Here is a 24,286-nt window from a genome sequence, read left to right as displayed (position 1 = left end):
CATCAACAAAAGAAAAAATAGAGCACTAGCTCTGGAGTAAAGAAGAACTGAGTTCAAATGCAACCTCAGACACTTCCCAGTTGTGTGACCCTGGGCAAGTCACTTAACCCTGATTGCCAAAGAAAGAAGGAAAGAATAGCTCAATGAACTTCACATGAAACTAAAAAAAAAAAAAAAAAATCAATTATTCAAAAAATGTTAAATATCATAAAAACACAAATTCTTCGAGAGAAAAACAAAACTGAAATTAAAACACTGAATTGATAAATACAATTAATAGCTGGTATTTTCTTAAAATAATTTTAAAAAGACTAAGCAATAACTAATCTGGATTTAAAAAGAATTAAATGGCTAATATTAAAAATGAAAAAGATGTCATAATAAATGAAGGAGAAAGGAGATTAGGAGAAACTGTTTTGTCAAATTACATGCCAAAAAAAGTAATAAATGAAATAAAAATGAAAACTTTTTACAAAATATAAAATACATAGATTAATGAACAAGAAATTGATCATTTAAATAAACTAATATCAGAAAAACAAAGTAACCTAACTAGAGATGAACTTTCAACCAAAAAATCCAGGCCAAATGGATGTATACATGAATTCTATCAAATATTCAAAATGCAACTAATTCCAAAAAATTGTTTGGAAAAAAAAGAGATCCAACCAAAATTTTTCTGCAGTACCAATATAGTGTTTGTATCTAAACCAAGAAGAGATAAAGCAGAGAAACAAAATATATAGACCAATTTCTTTAATGAATAATGACATAAAAATATTGAACAAAATATCAATAAAGAAGGTATAACAATATATTTAAAAAATTGTACACTGATCAAGTTGGATTTATTTCAGGACTTCAGGGTTTTCCAGGGAGAAAACCATAAATACAAGAAGTAACACTAAAGATAAAAATAATAAAAACCACATCATTTTATCAATAGATGCAGAAAAAGCATTTGATGAAACATAATAACCCTCATTTTCTAATTCCAATTCCCCTCAATTTCTAACTTTTTGCAACTGCAGAAAGAGCTGCTATAAATATATTTGTACAAATAGGTTCTTTCCTTTCTTTTTGATCTGTTTATGAAATAGACCTAGTAGTGGCTGTGCTGTGTCAATGGGTATGCATAGTTTTACTATCCTTTGGGTAAAATTCCAAACTATTATTCAGAACGGTAGGAGAAATTCACAAGTCCACCAACAATGCATTAGTGAGTGTCTCAATTTTTTTTACATTGCGTCCAGCATTTGTCATTTTTTTCTATCATATTAACCAATCTGATAGGTGTAAGGTGATACTATCAAAGCTTTAATTTGTTTAATTTATCTAACTAATTATGATTTAGAGCATTTCTTATGTGACCATTGATATCTTTGAAATTTTCTTCTAAAAACTGCCTGTTTATATCATTTGATGATTTTTTTGACATCCCTATATTTGAGAAACAAGGCTTTGATCAGAGAAACATCCTGTAAAGTTATTTTCTGTGTCTTGTTTTCCTTCTAATTATGGCTGCATTAATTTTGTTTTTGACAAAACTTTTTAAAGTTCATGTAACAAAATTATCTATTTTACTTCCCATGATGCTTTCCATTTATTTAGTCATAAAATTTTCCCTTATATATAGATCTAGCAGGTATATTTTTCCATGCTCCCCCAATTTACTTATATCACAATTTATGTGTAAATCTGTTTTGCCCTTATCTTGGTATATGGTATGAGATGTTAGTCTATGTCTAGTTTCTGTAAAACTGCTTTTCAGTTTTCCAAGGAATTTTTGTCAAATTGCAAGTTCTTGATCCAAAAACATGGATCTCTGGGTTTATCAAACACTAGATTACTATGGTTATTTATGACTGTGTATTATGTATATAATCTGTTCCACTGATCTGCTACTGTATTTGTGAGCCAATACCAGATTGTTTTCATGATCATGACTTTGTAATATAATTTGGAATCTGGTACTGCTAGACTGACTTCACATTTTTTTCACTGATTCCTTTGATATTCATAATTGATTGATATTGATTATTGATTGTTTTGGTATGGCACTGAATAAGAAAATTAATTTAGGCAGAACTGTCATTTTTATTATATTGGTTCAGGCAATCCACAAGCAATTAATATTTCTCCAGTTGGTTAGACCTGTCTTTTATTTCTGTGAAGACTGTTTTGGAATTGTGCTTATATAGTTCCTGATTTTATCTTGTAAGGTAGACTCCCAAGTATTTTATACTGTCTACAATTATTTTAAGTAGAATTTTTTTCTGTCTCTTCTTGCTGGGTTTTGTTGGTTATACATAGAAATGTTAATGACTTATGTGGATTTATTTTATATCAACTTTGTTAGCATTGTTGTTTCAACTAGTTTTTAGTTGATTTTCTATTGTTCTATAAGTATACCGTCATATCATCTGCAAACAGTGATAATTCTGATGTCTATTTTTATTCCTCCAATTTGTTTTTCTTGTATTATTTTCATAGTTATAACATACATTGTTGAGTCGTAGTTATAATGGATGTTCTTGCCTCACCTCTAATCTTAATGGAAAGGGTTTAAATTTATCCCCATTACAGATAATACTTACCATTGGTTTTAGATAGCTATAACTACCATTTTAAGAGAGATTTCATTGATTCGTGTGCTGTCTATTGTTTTTAATAGGAATGTGCATGTTTAGAGATATAAATTTTCTCCTAAGTACTGCTGTGGCTCCATCCCATGAATTTTGGTATGCTGTCTCATTGTCATCCTCTTTAATGGAATTACTCATCGTTTCTAGGATTTGTCCTTTGACCCACTCATTCTTTACTATTAGATTATTGTTTCCAACTGATTTTTATACATATGCTTGCTTAACATATTTGTATACAGTCAATCCTCACCTTTTGTGGGTGGGTAACATTCCTAGAAAACAGTGTGCAAGTCAAAAACATGATCCTTTCTCAAATGTAATTTTTTTATTGCATTATGTTCTGAAAATGGGTGTATTTAATATTTCTGCTTTTCTACATTTGTTTATGAAGTTCTTAAGTCCTAATACACTGTCAATTTTTGTGAAAGAGCAATATGCAGCTGAGAAAAGGTATATTCCTTACTACTGCCATTCCATTTTCTCCAGAGGTCTATCATATTGAACTTTCGTAAGATTCTATTCAACTCCTTAATTTCTTTCTTACTTATTTTTATGATTAGAATAGTTAGCTAAATTTTATAAAGAACAGAATCAGCAATTGCAAGAAGATTTCTATAGGAATGCTGTACTTCTATGTGATATCATGTTGAATCAAAACAACCTGAATATTTCTTTGCAATATAAAACTAAGTCTACATATAATATATGGCACAAAGTCTAAGAATTTTTTAAAAAGTGGACACAACAATGTCATTAAAAGATTAATCAACTTTAAAATTAACAAATAGTTTTCTTTTTTTGAAATTATTAAGCATATAGTAGTTGGATTTTTACAAAATAATGTGCATTTTAAGCATATCTAATTGAAGCTTCTTGAATGTAGCCTTATTTGATTACAGCTTAATATTAATGCAGCCTTCCAATATGAAAAGATTCTCTACCCCTGACTTAGCTATTCTCAATACAATGTTTTAAGACATTCCCAAAGAAAGAACTGATGGCATCTGAATACAGATCTAAGCACACCTTTTTTTACTTAATTTTTTCTTGGGTTTTTTTTTTTTATCTATGTTTTCCTTTATAACATGACTAATACAGAAATATGTTCTGCATGACTACACATGTATAACCTATAGCCAACTGCTTGTCTTCTTAATAAGATTTGTGGGAATGGAGGAAAGGAAAGAATTTGGAACTCAAAATTTTAGAAATGAATGTTAAAAATTACATCTAACTGGGGAAAATAAAATATTAGATAAATAATGTTGATTTACAAAAGGATATGGGTCATTCTCCAATAGATAAATAATGAAAAGAAATGAAAAAGAAATTATCAACGGAAGAAAAGTAATCAACAGACAAATTTTAAAATTCCCCAAATCACTAATAATTAGAGAAATGAAAACTAAAACAAATCTGAGGTTCCCCTACACCCAACAGATAGACTGAAGATGAAAAATGAAAGATTCCATGCACAAGTTTATATCTTCAAAAAGTAGAAAAGTATTTATAAAAGCATTCATGAATCTGCTCTAGAAAAGTTAAAGTTGCCTTTCAAGTATGCTATGAGGGAACTGAAAAAATGGAAAAGCAACTTAAGTTTGTAGATAGTCACAATACCCCTCACTGTGAGTGTCCTGCCTCCCCTGCTGCCCAGCTTAGCAGGCTTGATTTGCAGTGGTGGAGCAATGTGGTTCATGCTCACATTTGCCTGTGAGAGACACACTGGGCCAAGCCAGCCAAGCCACCCCAGGTTGGAGTTCTGAGCTCAGGATTGGACCTGGATTCATTCTGAGGTACTTTTTATCAAGGAGAAGTTTAAAGTGGAAAGGGAGATTAGAGACAGCAAGTATTGCCCTTTTTCCTTTTTAACCTTGGGGTTCTGACATAGCTGCCCCTGCCCCTTCCCATCCAGTCCCAGATTATCTCTCCCCTGCATTTCATGGATTATTTCATGATTACTCTGTTAGGAAAAGTGTATGTTATCAGAATGAATGTTTTGTTTTAAAGAATTATATGCAAAAAAAGTGTATTTTCAGCAATCTTTAGCAAAAGATTAGTTTTTGATAATCACCAGAATCTAAAACTTATTTTCCGTAGGTTAAATGTATCAGCACCCATGTTTCTGACTTTCACACTGTTTTCTAGGAATGTTACCTGCCCACAAAAGATGAGGATTGACAGAGAAATGCTGTCAACCAATTCATCTCTCCCTGCAATGGTTTGTAATAACAATAAAGCTTATCTAATATACACATATGTGTGTGTGTGTGTGTGTATATATATATATATATACATATACACTTTTAATATATTAAAAGTTGTTCTGATATCCTCTCCAATCTATTTTTACCAAAGCTCTATTAAATTACTTTGCTCATCAATGACTACAAAAATAGAAATTAGATTCATTTTAATGTGTACCTGGACTGGAATCCCTTCTTTATTTTAGGGTCAAGCTCAATTTCACAACCACAACTCTTCAAGATACTGAGAATATTTTTTTAATCATCTAGCTCAGAAAATTGTGTACATTCATTTCATTTTTTCATATCAATATAGATGAGCACAAGAAAAATTATATCATTTATGCTATTTAGAATAGAATTTTGTTGTGAGGATAAAAAAAATTACCATTACGGGCCAAATATTGACATTTAGAAATACACATACACATATATCTTTTGCTTAATAGAAATTTATTCAACAGAACTATGAATTTAAGAATTCATAACATCACAAATTTTCTCTGTAGAACACCTCTACCTCAGATTTAAAGAAGGTAAAGATGTCACTTTATTATTTCATTTTCAATATCAACAAATTAGTTCCCCCATGTCAGAGTCAAAATTCAGTAATCAACTAAGATCCAAAAATTATCAAAACTATTACTAGGTTGCACAAATATTACTGAAATCAGAACACAAGTTCTCAGTGAAATGATAAACCATTAGAATGGGAACAGACTTACATTTACATAGCAATTTAGGGTTTTAAAAGTTTTCTTCACAATAATTTTATGAAGTAGGTGGTGCAAATATTATCTCCATTTTAGACACTAGAAACTAAGACTCAAAGGATATTAATGATGACATAGCTATTAAGTATTTAAGGCAGATTTGAAACAAGAGGTCATAGTTCCAAGTCATATACACTATCTACATCATAGTGTCCTTCAGACCCTCTTGGAAATCACATACACCAAGTTAGGGATGTTGAAAAGAGGCTCCTCAATAAAAGAAGCAATATGGAGATATGAAAGCAAGATGCAAGTGTATCAGGGCTCTGATGAGAGAAAAGTAGCAGGGAACAATAATGAAGACAGAGGTACAGCTAGGAATCACACGCAGAAAAAGGCACAAAACTATGATGGGAAGGAAATCCCCAGCGTTTGCCCTTGCAGTTAGTAAAGACAGTGGCATAGCAGGTAAGTATATGCAATACAGAAAAACTCAGACCTAACGCTACACTACAACAATGACTTGTATGAACTCTATAGGTCTATAAACACTGGCAAAGAAGGAAATCGTATTCATTAAGGAAAAAGTCAGCCGTCTCCTTTCACTAAGGCTGGGACTCATATGAACAATGTACGTCTAGGAGATAAGATGGATTCACTAGTACCCCTGAGTTCTTTTCCCAGATGATAGATGCCCATAGGCTTGAGTATGAGACTTTTCTGTACTTTTGTATTGCAACTAAAAGCTTTTCTTATATTTGAACTTTCAGTAACCTAAATGTTTAAAAGAGAGCAAAGAGCAAAACAAACCAGATACTGACACTCCCAGTTTCCATGGGTAGGAGCACAATCTAGAGAGATTTCATGAGAAATCCCTCAAAATTGCACTCTGGTCCATGGTGTTTCACACAATGGCACAACTGACTAAAAAGAACACAAAATTATATGGTCAATACAAGTAATTAACATTAATTCGTTCTACTCTATCAGAAATAAGTTAGCTGTTAGTCAATTATGTTTCTAAGTAAACATTAGAAATGAGTCTCATACGAAGGCAGAGTCAGATAATTAAGAAACATGTAAAGAAGATTGCCTCTTTATATCTTAATCCAAATCCATATACATATATACACATACTCAACATACTATTCCCTATCCTCCTATGTACCCACCTTCACATAAGTTACTGAGCATCAAATGTATATGATGACTGATTGAAAGATCTTGTCAATTTTGTCACAGATCTTTTCTAATTCTTCATCCTCTACAAGAAATGTGGGCACATACTTTGAAAATATCTTCATGGTGGCCTTTTTTGCTTATTTTATTGCTCATGGCCAACGTTCAATGAGATGACTAAGTGTCTACTAAAATAATCGTTAGTCACCTTTAGAAGCATGATGAAACTAACTCTATCAATTTCTTTTTTTTTTTTTTGGCTTCTCCAAGGAGAGCCTATGAGTGATCCATTTAGTTGTCATTTCCTTTTGTCTTCTGGTTACATTTACACTGAGAATGTCAACATCTAAATGGTTCATTTCAACTAGGAGTATATATTGTCTTTTGACAAAATTATTATAATTAGAATATCAAGAATTAAATCATGGACAATCAAAAATTACATGATTTCAAGAAGACTCTAGGATTAGTCTAACTGTACATATATCTTGGATAGGAACTATATATTAATAATGAGATATATCCAGAAATTAGTTACAAGAATAGAGTAAGGTGAGCTGCATTTGAGAAATTATAGAATGTTTTCAACAATTCAAATCTACCCTTTGACATAAAAACTAATCTTTTTAATATCAATATTTTTCAAGTGATGCTATCTAGCTCTAAATTATGGAAGAAGCACAATCATCTTCAAAGAAGAATAACTATGAGAAATGTAAAAGACAGTGAAAGATTCATAGTAGGAATATGAAAGCTGCAGCACGGTACCAATAATAAATTAAATGTAAGAGTGGCATAAAAAAAAAGATGCCTGACCAAAAAAAAGTTACTTTTTTTCAGTCTTTTCCGGTTGTGTTTGACTCTTCATGACCCCATTTGGGGTTTTCTTAGCAAAGATACTAAGGTAGTTTGCCATTTCTTTCTCTTGTTCATTTTACAAATAAGGAAACTAACGCAAATAGGTTAACTGACTTGCCCTGCTAGTAAGTGTTTGAGACCAGATTTGAACACGAGGAGATGTATCTTCCTGGAGGAGTAGCCTGGAGGCTACTGTGCCACCAAGTAACATAAAAAATATATGTGTGTGTGTGTGTGTGTGTGTGTGTGTGCATTTATATATACATGTATATGTGTATGTATGTATATAAATAACATATATATGCTATATATATAAAACTATAAAATGATGAGATTCGAAGACATGATCTCTAAGTTCTATTCCAAGACTCTATAATTCTATGATATCTGAAATTAAATAAAAAGGATATTTTTAGATTGTTTAAAAAATAGACAATTATATAGACCAATGTCGTGAGAATAGGGATAACAAATGGACCACCCAAGTGTTGTTGTAGAACTCAATGAATGTTAAAAAGACCCAGAAAAGGTCTTTAGAATGTAAGACTGATAATCTATAGAGGCTTTGTGGCAAGACAGGGGGTGGAGGGGAAGCTATGAAAAATCTGGACATATTAAGAAGCAGAGATATTACCTTGCCGACAAAAGGCTGAGTATTAAAAGTAATGGTTTCTTCCAGTAGCAATCTATGACTATGAAAGTTGAACTAAAAGGAAAGCTGAGCTCTACGGAACATCTGCTTTCAAATTGTGGTGCTGGGGAAAACTTCTCAGAGTCCTTTGCACAGCACAGAGAACAACTCAGTCAATGCTTCAAGAAATTAATTCAGGCTATTTACTAGAACATCAAATACTAAAGCTGAAGCTAAATACTTTGGTCCCATAATGATGGGACTCATTGGAAAAGATTCCAAGGCTACTGAAGGCAAAAGGAGAAGGGAATGGCAGAGGATGAGACAGACAGTGTTGTGGAAACAATGAATATGAACTTGGACAGATTTTGAGAGATAGTGGAGAATACAAGAGCCTGGTGTGCTGTGGTTCATGGGGTCAGAATAGCTGTATATGAATGAATGATTGGGTAGAAATCACAAAGGAAGAAAAGGTATGGATAAATTGCAATCTGAATGATTGGAGGGACTACCAATATCAATGAAGTCATAGATCTACTCAAGTATTGAACATTTTATGATATATTTTTCTTACATATAAAAGATATAATAAATTGCATAGATAAAAACAACTAAAAGTAGGCCAGTAAATTCCAATGTATCAGAACCAGGAATGTGTATTATAAATGTCACAAGGCCAGGATCAGAAACTTTAATGTAGAGCTCAGATTATAAGATTAAAAAGGAGTTAACAAGAGAAATCACAAGAAAATATGTGAAAACCTATGATCCAAAGAGATCAAGGGGTCCGCAATAAAATGAGCAATCTAGAGTTAGTGAATATATGAATATCATACATCAGAACAAAGTATGTGACAAAACTAGATCAGTGATCAGGAATCAGAACATACAGATAGCAAAGTACTATGTTAAAACGAGTGATAAAAAGGTCAGGTAGGAACCAGGAAATCCAAAGAAATTGAAAGGTCTGAGAACAAAGTAAGGCAGGTTAGGAACCAAAATAAGCAATATATGAAGAAGTTGGCAGGACCTCAAGTAAACAGTCTGACTGAAAACTCAATCTGCTAATCTGGCGAGAGACACATTATGTCAGTAGCAAGGAGATGTTGATGCAACTAAAAAGAGTTTATAAGTGTACTGCTAAATAGGAACGAATATCAGAGGACACCTTGCAGGCAGAAAAATGTAAATGGGTCCACCTGACTCAAATAAGGTCTTTTTTCTTACCTAGACCCATGATTTGATTGTTGTAGAGTAGTGGTGTCAAATTCAAATAGAAACAGGGGCCACTAAATGATACAAGAGGATCTCTGCAAGATGCAAAAAGACTTGGACAAACATTAATATTGCGTATGCTTTATTTTTATTTTCCTTTATTTTGCTAAATATTCCCCAATTCATTTGATTAAGGCCACACTCAGGAGTATTGTGTGGTACATATGGGTTACGTGGCTGACATTTGTGGTGAAGAGAGCTCTCAGAGAGGAAACTCTTTAGCAATGCAAAACTGGCTTCTCTGAAACTTAGGATATCAGAGAATTGTCAGAGAAGCACCAAGAGGTTAAGAAACTTTGCCGGTATCTCATAACTAGCATGTGTTGGAGACAGGGCTTAAAAAACAAACCTGCTACATTTTATACCATGCTGCTTCTCAAAGACTATAAGAAGAGGAATAAAAGGAGATCCTGGGAAGATAATGAGAAAAGCACTAAAAAGAAAATGATTACCTTGTACCTCCAAAGTTTAAAATTCTCTCTAGCTACTAGGTAAGGACTCACTTCCACAAAAACAGCAGGGAAAACTGGAAAGCAGTCTAGCAAAAACCAGGTATAGACCAACATCTCATACCTCACATCAAGATAAGCTCCAAATACATGTATGACTTAGATATAAAATATTATATCATAAAGGAAATGACACAAAGAGAGAAGAATTCCTTGGGGGAAAAAAACAAAACAAGGGACCATACTATGAACACAATCAATGGAGATGCCCTGTTGCTTCAAACAACCTGTGACCTCCCTGCTGACACATCATTTGGCCGTCAAGATTAAGGTCTATCAACCAATGAGATTCTGTATTTTACCATGTCTGTTTGACATATTTGAGTATCAAGTCCTATAAAAACAAGGTACTGTAAGAATGGGACATCCCAGATTATAAGGAAGATGAGGTTCATTTCATTAGAGGGAACTACAGACCCTTTAATAAAGTGCCATTGGCTGAGGCTCTGCTTAGTGGGTTTTCTGGCACATTGGGCAATTATAATCCCACAGGGGGATGAAATGGAATACTAATAAGAAAGAAATAATGAAAGGGGGGGGGATGGAGCCAAGATGGCAGAGTAACAGCTCATAGTGTCTAGAATGTTGACCCCAAGCCCAGTAAAATGCCTGTAAAAAATGGATCTAAACAAATTCTGGAACTGCAGAACCCACAGAATGATAGAGTGAAACAAAGCTCCAGTCCAAGAGAGCCTGGAAGGTCACCGGGGAGTGTCTATCATGCCACACAGGAGATAGAGTGCAGTCCAGCATGGGCTGTGCCAGGACAGAAAGACCTGAACAGACTTTGACGAGACTGAATCTCTTGCACCTGTAGCAATTTCCAGACTTCAGGACCCCAACACGCAAAGGGCAAATTGGAATGTCAGTGGAAAAAGCCTGTGGGACCAGTGTGAGAGAGTGGAGTAGTATGGTCCCAGCCCCAGGGCAGCAGAGGCAGGAGAGGGTGAAGAACCTGCAGCAGCCACAGCAGAAGCAGGGGCAGAAAAAGCAACTGGAGCTCTAGGCCCACAGATTGTGGGGGAATTGAGCACTAACAGCACACCTTCCACCCCACTGGAAGCAGGGATCTGCCTTGAGAAAGAGCTCAAAAGTCAAGTAAATGGCTGGGGAAATGAGGAAAAAACAAAAAAAGAATCAGACCATAGAATCTTACTTTGGTGACAAAGAAGACCAAAATATGCAAACACAAGACAACAAAGTCTAAGCTCCTCCATCCAAAGCCTCCAAGAAAAATATGAATTGGACTCAGGCCATGGAAGAGCTCAAAAAGGATTTTGAAAATAAAGCAAGAGAAGTAGAGAAAAAATTAGGAAAAGAAATGAGAGTGATGCAAGAAAATTATGAAAAACGAGTCTACTTGCTAAAGAAGACACCAAAAATAGCTGAAGAAAATAACAATGTAAAAAATAGACTAACCTAAAAGACAAAAGAGATCCAAAAAGCCAATGAAGAGAAGAATGCCCTAAAAAGCAAAATTGGCAGATGAAAAAGAAGGTCCAAAAGCTCACTGAAGAAAATAATTCCTTAAAGATCAGAATGGAACAGATGAAAGCTAATGAATTTATTAAAAATCAAGAAATTATAAAACAAAACAAAGGAATGAAAAATAGCAGACAATGTGCAATATCTCGTTGGAAAAACAATTGACCTGGAAAACAGATCCAGGAGAGACAATTTAAATATTTTGAGACGACCTGACAGCCATGATAAAAAAAAAAAAAAAAAGAGCCTAGACATCACCTTTCAAGAAAGTATCAAGGAAGATTTCAGGCTGCAGGAGCCAAAATGGTGGGGTTATTGGTAGTTGCTATCTCCTTCCCCTTGCTGACCTTGACAAGGCCAGAGAATGTCTCCCCGGGAAAAATCCTGGAACAGTGGGAAGAGCAGAAGGGGTAAACAGACTCTCAGGCCAATAAGCTAGGAAGATCGCTGAGGAGGGTCCCTCTTTCTATGGCTGAAGGGCACCAGTGCAGGTTCACAGCTGTCCCAGGAAGCCCCATCTCAGCAAACTGAGAGAAGATCCTGAGCCCCGGGGTGGGGTAAAGCCAGCAACTGCTAACATCAGGACCCCAGGCATGCCTCAGCAACCCAGGGGAATTGGGAAGACACTAGAGCAGACGGATCACCAACTCCTGACCTCAGCAGAGGAGACCTCTTGTGGCCAGAACAACCCTCTTCCACACTTAATCAAATAGCTCCAGGGTAACTGCTGGGAAACCCAAAAAGACCTCACCTAGTCTCTGCTTTCCAACACCAGCCAGCTCAGCACCAGGGAAGCCACAGCATTTTAGCTTCTAGCTGAACAAACCAAATGCCACAACACACAAAGCCTCAAGTTTTAGGCACAAGAACAGTGGGACAGAGACCCCTTTGCCTCAGATGCAGAGATCTACTTTAAAAGCCAGGAAAAGGGTGATTATCATGGGGACGAGGACCAAAACACAAATACCAAAGAGGTCACGATTGAGACTTACTCCCAACTGAAACTTCAGAATGGAATATGAATGGTCTGAAGCACAAAGAGCCTTCTTGGAAGAGTTCAGGAAGGATTTTAAAAGTAAAATTAGAGAAAGGGAAGAAAAACTGACCAATCATTTTAAAAATATGAAAAAAATGATGGAAGAATTTAAAAAGACAATTGGACAAATGGAAAAGGAAGGACAAAACCTAACTGGACAAAATAACTCCTTAAAACAAACAACTGGATAGATGGAAAAGGAGATGCAAGAGTAAATTAAGAAAACAATTTGATAAAAATCTGAATCGGGCAAGCAGAAGTTAAACACTCTATGAGATATCAAGAATCAGTCAAACAGAACCTAATAATGAAAAGATAGAAGAAAATGTAAAATACATAACTGGAAAAACAACTGACCTGGAAAATAGATCCAGGAGAGAAATTCTAAGGATTATTGGTCTACAAGTAGGCCATGATGAAAAAAAAGAGCCTGGACAATATCATGCAAGAAATCATCAAGGAAAATTGCCCAGAAGTCCTAGATCAAGACGGCAAAATAGTCATCAAAAGAATACATTGTTCACCTCCTGAAAGAGACACCAAACTAAAAAGACCAAGGAATATCATTGTCAAATTTCAGAACTATTAAGTGAAGGAGAAAATACTGCAGACAGCCAGAAAGAAACAATTCAATATCAAGGAGCTACAGTCAGGATCATAGAGGTCCTTGCAGCTTCTACATTAAAACATCAAAGGAATTGGAGCTGGAACTACAACCAAGGATTAATTACTCAGCAAAGCTGAGCATAATATTTCAGGCAAGGAGATGGACATTCAGTGAAATAGAGGATTTCCAGACCTTCCTGATAAACAGGCCGAAAGTCAATAGAAAATCTGATCTTCAAATGTAGATCTCAAAAGAGGTATAGGGGGCACAGCCAAGATGCAAGAGTAGAAAGACACACATACGCAGCCATAAAATACCTGTAGAGAGGGACTCTCAACAAATTGTGGAGCAGCAGAAGTGGAGAACAACAAAGTGGAGGAGATTTCCAGCCCAGGGTGACCTGAAAGACCCACAGGAAACTTCAGTTGCACCAGACGTGTAGTGGAGCCCAGCCCAGCCTTGGCCACGCGTTGTGGCTCGCAAACAGCCCTTGGGGGCAGAATCTCCAGTCACGGAATCCCCAGTTCCAGTAGCAGCGATTCCCAGATCCCTCAACCCACAGGTGCCAAAGGTCAGTGACAGGGTATTTTCAGCTCGCCAGGAAGGGAGAAGGGCCTTCCCATAGCTCCAGCAGCAGGCAGGAGCCACACAGGCTGCACAGCAGCCAATACAGATCACTCCATTGTTGGAGCATAAAAAACCCTGGGGGCACTGAAGAGCTGAGTCTTACCTCAGCCCTGTGTGGAGGCCCTGGCCAAGCTGGTCTTTGTCTCACACTGAATGGCGGCCGTGCCCATCTAGCTTATCTGAAAATCAGCCCCCAGTGCTGACTTGGCAGAACTTGACTCCACAGCCAGTAGGCTGTGGAGAGGTAACTGCTAAGATTCTGGGCACAAAAATTCCTCTCTGCGTCCAGACCAGTACACGCTTGATCGTGCCACCGTGGAGGAACTGAGATCTCACAGATTCCCAGAGTATATCTTACTCTTGACAAAGGACCCAAAAGTCAAGTAACTGGTTGGGGAAAATGCCCAAAAAAGGAAAAAAAAATAAGACTATAGAAGGTTACTTTCTTGGTGAACAGATATCTTCTCCCATCCTTTCTGATGAGGAAGAACAATGCTTACCATCAGGCAAAGACATAGAAGTCAAGGCTTCTGTATCCCAACACCCGAAATAAATATTCAGTGGGCTCAGGCCATGGAAGAGCTCAAAAAGGATTTTGAAAATCAAGTTAGAGGGGTGGAGGAAAAACTGGGAAGAGAAAAGAGAGAGATACAAGAAGATGATGAAAAGCGGGTCAACACCTTACTAAAGGAGACCCAAAAAAATGCTGAACAAAATAACACTTTGAAAAATAGGCTAACTCAATTGGCAAAAGAGATTCAAAAAGCCAATGAGGAGAAGAATGCTTTCAAAAGCAGAATTACCCAAATGGAAAAGGAGGTCCAAAAGCTCACTGAAGAAAATAGTTCTTTCAAAATTAGAATGGAAAAGATGGAGGCTAATGACTTTATGAGAAACCAAGAAATCACAAAACAAGACCAAAAGAATGAAAAAGTGGAAGAAAATGTGAAATAGTTCATTGGAAAAACAACTGACCTGGAAAATAGATCCAGGAGAGACAATTTAAAAATTATGGGCCTACCTGAAAGCCTTGATCAAAAAAAGAGCCTAGACATCATCTTTCATGAAATTATCAAGGAAAACTGCCCTGAGATTCTAAAACCAGAGGGCAAAATAAGTATTCAAGGAAGCCACAGATCACCGCCTGAAAGAGATACAAAAAGAGAAACTCCTAGGAACGTTGTGGCCAAATTCCAGAGTTCCCAGGTCAAGGAGACAACATTGCAAGCAGCTAGAAAGAAACACTTCAAGTATTGTGGAAATACAATCAGGATAACACAAGATCTAGCAGCTTCTACATTAAGGGACTGAAGGGCATGGAATAGGATATTCCAGAAGTCAAAGGAACTAGGACTAAAACCAAGAATCACCTACCCAGAAAAACTGAGTATAATACTTGAGGGGAAAAAATGGTCTTGCAATGAAATAGAGGACTTTCAAGCATTCTTGATGAAAAGACCAGAGCTGAAAAGAAAATCTGACTTTCAAACACAAGAATGAAGAGAAGCATGAAAAGGTAAACAGCAAAGAGAAGTCATAAGGGACTTGCTAAAGTTGAACTGTTTACATTCCTACCTGGAAAAACAATATTTGTAACTCTTGAAACTGTTTTCCAGTATCTGGGTAGTTGGTGGGATTACACACACACACACACACACACACACCCCACAAGGTGAATTGAATAGGATGGGATCATATCTTAAAATAATGAAATTAAGCAGTGAGAGAGAAATATATTGGGAGGAGAAAGGGAGAAATGGAATGGGGCAAATTATCTCTCATAAAAGAGGCAGGCAAAAGACTTTTTAGTGGAGGGAAAAAGAGGGGAGGTGAGAGAAAAAACATGAAGCTTACTCTCATCACATTTAACTAAAGGAAGGAATAAAATGCACACTCATTTTGGTATGAAAACCTATCTTACAACACAGGATAGTGGGGGAGGAGGGGATAAGCAGGGTAGGGTGGATAATGGAAGGGAAGGCAGTGGGAGGAGGGAGCAATTTTGAGGAGGGATAGGATCAAAAGAGAGAATAGAAGAAATGGGGCAGGATAGGATGGAAGGAAATATAGTTAGTCTTACACAACATGACTATTATGGAAATCATTTGCAAAAATACACAGATATGGACTATACTGAATTGCTTGCCTTCCCAAAGGGAATGGGTGGGGAGGGAGGGATGAAGAGAAGCTGGAACTCAAAGTTTTAGGAACAACTGTTGAGTATTGTTCTTGCAACTAGGAAATAAGCAATACAGGTAATGGGGTACAGAAATTTATCTTGCCCTTCAGGACAAAAGAGAAGATGGGGATAAGGGAAGGGAAGGATGTTAGAAGGGAGGACAGACTGGTGACAGGGGTAGTTAGAATGCTCGGCATTTTGGGGTGTGGGGAGGGGAGAACTGGGGAGAAAATTTGGAACCCAAAGTTTTGTGGAAATGAATGTTGAAAACTTAAATAAATAAATTGAAATTTAGAAAAAAGAGGTATAAAAAAAGGAAACGGGGAAGAAAAAACTAACTTGTTACTCAATATAGGTGAACTGTTTACATCCATATAAGGGAAGATCATACTTATTAATCTTGGAATTCTAAAATTTATTATTAAATATAACAGGGACATATATAGATAGAAGAGTGGGTATAAATGATATGATGTGATGATAACAAATGTGATTTAAGGGTGTGAAGGGATTGTAGTGGGAGAAGTGAAAAGGAGGAAGCAGAAAAAAATAAATACCATCACAGAAGAGGCACAAATATATATTACAGTAGAAGGAAAGAGGGGAGGGAGATGAATATTGTTTGAGGGGTACTATCATCTGATTGGATTCAAGAAGGGTACCACAAACTCAGTTAAGTATAGAAATACAACTATTTCTATAGGCAGTAGGAGGGGAAGGGGGAAAGAAAAGGGAGGGGAGGCTAAAAGGGAGGGAAGTAGTAGTAAGGGAATAGGGGATTAAAACGGAGGGGGGCTGAAAGAAGGGAGGGAAGACTGAGGGAGGCAGTGGTCAAAAATTAAAACTCTATTGAGGAGGGGAAGCGAGAAGGGAGAACTAAAAGTTTAAACAAGGGGAAAGGGAATGGAGGGAAAGAAAGACACAGATAGTAATCATACCTGTGAATGTGAATGAGATGAACTCTCCAATAAAACAGAGACAGACAGAAGAATGGATTAAAAAACATAATCTAACAATATGTTGTTTAAAAGAAACACATTTGAAATGGGGGCATACACAAAGGGCAAAGGTAAAAGGTTGGTGCAGAATATTTCGTGCTTCACCTGATACAAAAAAAGCAGGGGTAGCAATCCTAATCTCAAACAAAGCAAAAGCAGAAATAGATCTAATCATAAGAGATAAGGAAGGAAACTATATCCTGCTAAAAGGCACCATAGACAATGAAGCAATTTAATTACTAAACATATATGCTCCACATATAAATTCTTAGAAGAGCACAAGTTAAGGGAGTTACAGGAAGAAACAGAAAGCAAAACTATACTAGTGGGAGACATCAACCTCCCCCTCTCTGAACTTGATAAATCAAACCTCAAAATAAACAAGAAACAAGTCAGAGAGGTGAATAACACTCTGGATAAGATAAATATGATGGATCTCTGGAGAAAACTGAATGGGGATAGAAAGGAATATACCTTGTTCTCAGTGGTACATGGCACATACACAAATTTGACCCTGTACTAGGCCATAAAAACCTCACAATCCAGTGTAGAAAGGCAGAGACAGTCAATGCATCCTTCTCAGATCATAATGCAATAAAAATTACATATAATCAAACACCACGGAAATATAAACCAAAAACTCCAACTAATTGGAAACTAACCAATCTAATCCTAAAGAATGAGTGGGTTAAACAACAAATTACAGAAACAATCAACAACTTCATTCAAGAGAATGACAATAATGAGACAGCCTACCAAATCTTATGGGATACTGCAAAAACAGTTCTTAGGGGAAGCTTTATATCTTTGAATGCCTACATGAATAACATAGAGAAAGAAGAGATCAATGACTTGGGCATGCAGCTGAAAAAGCTAGAAGAAGAACAAATTGAAAATCCCCAAGTAAATATGAAATTAGAAATACTGAAAACCAAAGAAGAGATTAATAAAATTAAAATTAAGAAAACTATTGAACTAATAAATAAAACTAAGAGGTAGTTTTATGAAAAAACCAATAAAATTGATAAATCTTTGGTCAATTTGATTAAAACGAAAGAAAGAAAACCAAATTACCAATAACAAAAATGAAAAGGGTGAACTCACTTCCAATGAAGAAGAAATTAAAACAATAATTAGAAATTATTTTGCCCAACTGTATGCCCATAAATTCAACAATCTAAATAAGCTGGATGATTATTTTAAAAAATATGAATTTCTCAGATTAACTGAAGAGGAAGCTGAGTACTTAAATAACTCCATCTCAGAAAAGGAAATTGAACAAGCCATCAATGAACTCCCTAGGAAAAAATCTCCAGGGCCAGATGGCCTTATAAGTGAACTCTATCAAACATTCAAAAAACAGTTAATTACAATACTATATAGATTATTTGGGAAAAGTGCCAAAGAAGGAGTCCTACCAAATTCTTTTTATGATACAAATATGGTTCTGATATCTAAACCAGGAAGAGTCGAAACAGAGAAAGATAATTATAGACCAATTTCTCTAATGAATATAGATGCCAAAATTTTAAATAAGATATTAGCAAAAAGAATACTGAAACTTATCATGAGAATAATACATTATGATCAGGTAGGATTTATACCAGGAATTCAGGGATGGTTCAATATTAGAAAAACTATTAGCATTACTGATCACATCAACAATAAACCTAACAGAAACCATACGATTATCTCAACAGATGTAGAAAAAGCTTTTGACAAAATACAACACCCATTCCTATTGAAAACACTTGAACTTTCCAAAAAATAATAAACAGTATCCACCTAAAACCATCAGCAAGCATTATATGCAATGAGGACAAGCTAGATGCATTCCCAATAAGATCAGAGGTGAAAGAAGGATGTCCATTATCACCACTGTTATTCAATATAGTATTACAAATGCTAGTTGTAGCAATAAGAGAAGAAAAACTGAAGGAATTAGAACAGGTAAAGAAATTAAGTTATCACTCTTTGCAGATGATATGATGATATCCTTAGAAAATCCCAGAGATTCAAGTAAAAAACCACTTGAAATAATAAACAACTTTGGCAAAGTTGCAGGTTACAAAATAAACCCACACAAATCTTCTGCATATCTATATGTTGGTAACAAAACCCAACAACAAGAGATAGAAAAAGAAATCCCATTTAAAGCTAGGGTACACACTATAAAATATTTGGGAGTTTACCTGCCAAAACAAACCTAGGGACTATATGAACACAACCACAAGACACTTTTCACAGAAATAAAGTCAGATGTAAGTAAGTGGAAAAACATCAGTTGCTTGTGGGTAGGCCTAGCCAATATAATAAAAATGATAATTCTACTTAAATTAATTTACTTATTCAGTGCCACACCAATCAAACTACCAAATAATCATTTTCTAGAGCTATAAAAAATAATATCAAAATTCATCTAGAAGAACAAACGGTCCACAATAGCAAGGGAACTAATGAAAAGAAATGCTCGGGAAAGTGTCCTAGCTCTACCAGACCTCAAATTGTATCATAAAGCAGCAATCATCAAAACCACTTGGTACTGGCTAAGAAACAGAGAGGTAGACCAGTGGAATAGGTTAGATACTCAAGACACAGTAGTCAATGAATATAGAAATCTACTGTTTGATAAACCCAAGGACTCCAGCTTCTGGGAGAAGAACTCACTGCTTGACAAAAATTGCTGAGAAAACTGGATAACAGTATGGCAGAAACTGGGCATAAACCAATGCCTGACACCATACACAAGAAGAAAGTCCCAATGGATGCATGATCAAGATATAAAGATTGATACTATAAACAAATTAGGGGAGTAAGAAATAGTGTACTTGTCAAATTTATGGGGAAAGGAGAAATTTACAACCCAACAAGAGATAGAGGACATTATGAAGTGCAAAATGGATAATTTTGATTACATTAAATTGAAAAGTTTTTGTACAAACAAACCCAATGAAATCAAGATTAGGAGGGAAGCAGAAAACTGGGAAAGAAATTTTACAACTAGTGTCTGTGATAAAGGTCTCATTTCTAAAATACATAGAGAACTGAGTCAGATGTACAAGAATATAAGTTATTCCCCAATTGATAAATGGACAAAGGATATGAACAGGGAATTTTCAAAGGAAGAAAATGATACCTATAATGATATGAAAAAATGCTCTAAAGCACTACTGATTAGACACATACAAATCAAAACAACTCTGAGGTACCACATCTCACCTATCAGATTGACTAACATGACAAAACAGGAAAACGATAAATGTTGGAGAAGATGTGGGAGAGTTGGAATACTAATTCATTGTTGGGGGAGCTGGGAGCTGTTCCAACCATTTTGGAGAGTAATTTGAAACTGCCCAAAAGGCTACAAAAATGTGGATACCCTTTGACCCAGCAATAATGCTTCTGGGACTCTATCCCAAAGAGATCACAGCAATGGGAAAGGATTCCATACGTACAAAAATATTTATAGCAGCTCTCTTTGTGGTGGCCAAAAACTGGAAATCAAGGGGATGCCCATCAATTGAGGAATGGCTGAACAAGTTATGGTATATCATTGTAATGGAATACTATTGTGCTATTAGAAACGGTGAACAGGAAGACTTCAGAGAAGCCTAGAAAGACTTATATGAACTGATGCTGAGTAAAAGGAGCAGAACTAGGAGAACTTTGTACACAGCAACAACCACAGTGTACAAGGAATTATTCTGTTAGACTTAATACTTCATGAAATGCATGGACTTAAAAATTTCCTGTGGACTCAAGGCAAAACGTCTTCCACATCCAAAGAAAGAATCATAGAATTGGACCACTGAATCGGTGGAACAGGAAGAGGCGGAGCTAGGGCAGAGCTGAGAGGAAGTTAGTCATGACAGTAGTCAGAGGTAGGAAGGATGCAGGATCTTGGGTAGTGTGAGTGAGAGAGATTGTTTGTGATTTGTTTAATGGAGTTAGTTTGTGGGAAACCTAGCAGGGGGAAGGCTTGGGGATGGTGTTGGCCTCTGTATTGTTACTATGTATAGATTTCTGTAACTGTGATGGATTTGGCTTTCTAGTATCTGAATAAATGTTTTGGTTCTGTCTTCCATGTGGTGAGTCTGTTGTATTTAATGATTCAGAATTGTGCCAGGACATTCATGACTACTGTAGGCACTGTGAATATCATGTGGCACTACACTGCTGGATCTTATCACTCAATTCCACCATTGTATTGCATCTATCTGCTGTTAGGTATCTTTCTCTAGAGCTGCTGAGTACGGTACAGTAAGAAACAGCACTGAATTTGGAGTCAAAGAGCCTGAGTTCAAACTCAACTCTGCTTGGACAAATCACAATCTCTCTGAGCCTCAGTTCCTTCATGTGTAAAATAAAGGGTTGGACTCAATGACTCCTAACATCCATTCTAGCTCTAAATATATGATTCTATGAATGGATCAGAGGATTCATAAGTTCTCAAATGAAATGTAAAATTAAATTGATGAAGAACTAATTTATTTTCTTATCAATGACTGGAGGTTTTAAAAAAATCCACTCAGTTATAGGTTCTTTATATTAATTCTTACCGTGGCCTTTGTTTGTGCCATGTACTCCTCTTCCATTTTACTAAGTCGTACATTTGTGTCCTCAAGCAATTCTTGGATATTTTCTGTGTGTTTCTTTTGAAGTTCAAATTTTTCTTTCTCCATCTCTGCTACCACATTGTGAAGCTACACAATAAAAACAAAAAATTAATTTAAAAAATACATTAGTGGAAATTTTCATCCTGAAACTCCCCAGTTTCAAATTTTTTTAAAAATCCCCATCTTCTTAAAACCTCCACTGAAGTACTACTAGATTGTCTCATTGTAGTATACAAATAACCTTAGAATCTCAAAGGCTTTCCCAATGGAGCACTAGTCTTGACAAGTTCTAACAAATTGGAAAAGTTTCAAGTATGGACCCAACATTAGTCTGTTGCCTGAAAAATATGCTAGAGTTTTCCCTTCCAGATCACTTTCAATATACTCTGTAAATACCATTTAAGTATCTAATGATTTATATGTTGTTGTCCCTATTTGAAAGTATACTCCTTGAGAGCAGGGGCTGTTTTTTCCTTTCTTTATATTCCCACCACTTAGCACAGTTCCTACCATGTAATAATAAGTATATAGTAGGCCTTTTGACTGACTAGCTAAATTCAGAGAGGTTCACTCTCAGGTTGACTGCAGGGTGATTAAGTTTTGGGCCATAACAACTCTTTGAAAGGAAGCCTCCATCTCGAATAGAAAGTTAGCCACAGTAAAGAAGATTTGGGCTCATGTTCTGCCTCTGAAACATGAGCTATGTGAATTTGGAAAAGTGTACATCTCCACATCCATCCATGTAGCTCCTATCTCCACACGTTTATGTGGGCTGTCCACCACGACTGGAACACTCTGCCTTCTCAAGGGCACCTTTCAGGATCCCTGGCTTTCTTCAAAATACAGTTCAAATGCTGCCTTCTTTAGGAGGCTTTTCCCATCGAATGTCTTTATCTCCCATTTATTCTGTATATTTTTACATGTTGTCTCCCACATTAGAAGGTAAGATCCTTGAAGACAGGGATTTCCTTTGTATCTGTAGTGCATATCACAGCATGGTAAACTCTTAATAAATGCATAATTGATTGACTTTATATCTCAGTGCTCTAATCAACTCTCTCAGACCAGAAGTTATGTACTAGCTGATGATCAGGAGTATCCTGAAAAAGAGTTCCCTAAACTGATAAAATCAGGGTAGGAAAGGGAAAGGGAAATAATTATAGGAGTACTGCAGTCTACCTTGGTGATGGAAGTTCTTGCACTGACAAAATTACAGATCCTTGAACCAATGACAAATGAAATATTACAAAGTTCAAATATACATAGACTACAATTCAAAAGTCACAAAATTTATGGGTTTTTTCCCAAATAAAACATAGAAAGTTAAGAAACATTTTGCATTTTCTACTTCATTTTTTTCTATTTAAACAACTGAATCATGAGTAAGCATTTCTGACTTATACCAAAAGACCTAATAGGAAAATACTATAAAGGTGGAATTCCCTTAGCATTTTCTACATATGCTGCCTGATCTGAATAATACTATGATTAGTCATAAATCATGAGACATGGCTTGTTTGTACAAATAGCAATGAATAGAGACATTATTTCCTTGTCTTTAATGCTTACTTTACTACTTGTATAAAAAAAAGCATGTGGGTGTAAAATTGGATTAAAAAAATTCTTCCAAAAATCTTAAACGTCTCTTAAAGAGAGAAAATAAAGATTACTGGGCTACACATGCCAAATAGGGATGGCTAATCCTTAAATATAGTATTTATTCCACTATTTGGCACTAATGACATGGTTCAAGGAGCCAGATGCACTATCTATGGTAAGTCTAGTGTCCATAGTAATGGAGGTTTTTGCCCCCATGATTTTGAGTGGTTTAAGGTTTGAAGTTATGTGTAGTGTCACATTCTGAATCAGCCTCTCAGAAGCTATATAAGTCTCATGAAATGATTGTCTAAGTCTTTGTATCATTAACAATGCATCATTAACAACAAATGTTCTGTCCTAAGTTGCAAAATTCAGTGACAACATTCAATTCTTTATTACCAGTGGAAAAAATCACAGGCTATGACTACGCTTAACCAATCACAAAATGTTTAACCATAACTTCAATATTCTTCAAGCTCTACCGTCAGTCTGTATAACTACACAGTCTCTATTATGTCACGATTAGATATATTTTTCCCAATGTGTACCTTAAATGCAATCATTCAACGCCCAAATCCCTAAGTCACAATACTATGATTGATGATCATGCTTGTAAGACTGGTTAGTTGGGCTTGTCATATACACCAAAACAGACTGTGACACTAATTTCTGTTAGTTGTTGTATATTTAAATATAGCCACATAGTAAAAACTTGAGTAATACTGGACTGATGATATACTACATTGCTTCACACTATTGGTAACAAGGACTAGTCTAGATCTTTGGACTCAATTCACATAAAGGTGTATCCTGGCATTCCAAGTCAAAATGAAAGTTGCATATACCATAGAAATAATGTTATAAATCATAGCAAAGAAGAACTAAAATAGCATTATTTATATGTCTAAATTTAATAGGCATTTATTTTTTAAAAAAACTTTTAAATGCAGAGTATTGTCCTAAGCCATGCAAAGATACAAAGTATGAATGAGACATAGTCCTTGCCCTCATGGAACTTATAGTCTAGTAAAATAAAGGACACAAACACAGAAAACTACAATGTTATTAACATATATAACTATA

General features: G+C 35.7%; 1 protein-coding gene across 3 annotated transcripts in view; it reads right to left on the bottom strand.

Moving 5' to 3' along the window:
* Window positions 1-24,286, bottom strand: part of CEP112 (centrosomal protein 112) — a 587,248-nt gene that overhangs the window by 437,382 nt on the left and 125,580 nt on the right. For all 3 annotated transcript variants that reach the window (XM_072645484.1, XM_072645485.1, XM_072645486.1), the window contains one exon: window positions 21,548-21,691. In XM_072645484.1, the coding sequence (XP_072501585.1) occupies window positions 21,548-21,691 (144 nt within the window). The remainder of the gene's footprint in view (window positions 1-21,547; window positions 21,692-24,286) is intronic.

Source organism: Notamacropus eugenii, chromosome 2 (assembly GCF_028372415.1).
Source record: "Notamacropus eugenii isolate mMacEug1 chromosome 2, mMacEug1.pri_v2, whole genome shotgun sequence".
Taxonomy (NCBI): Eukaryota; Metazoa; Chordata; class Mammalia; order Diprotodontia; family Macropodidae; genus Notamacropus; species Notamacropus eugenii.
The sequence above is the reverse complement of the archived record's forward strand: the minus strand, read 5'-3'. Positions and strand labels throughout refer to the sequence as shown.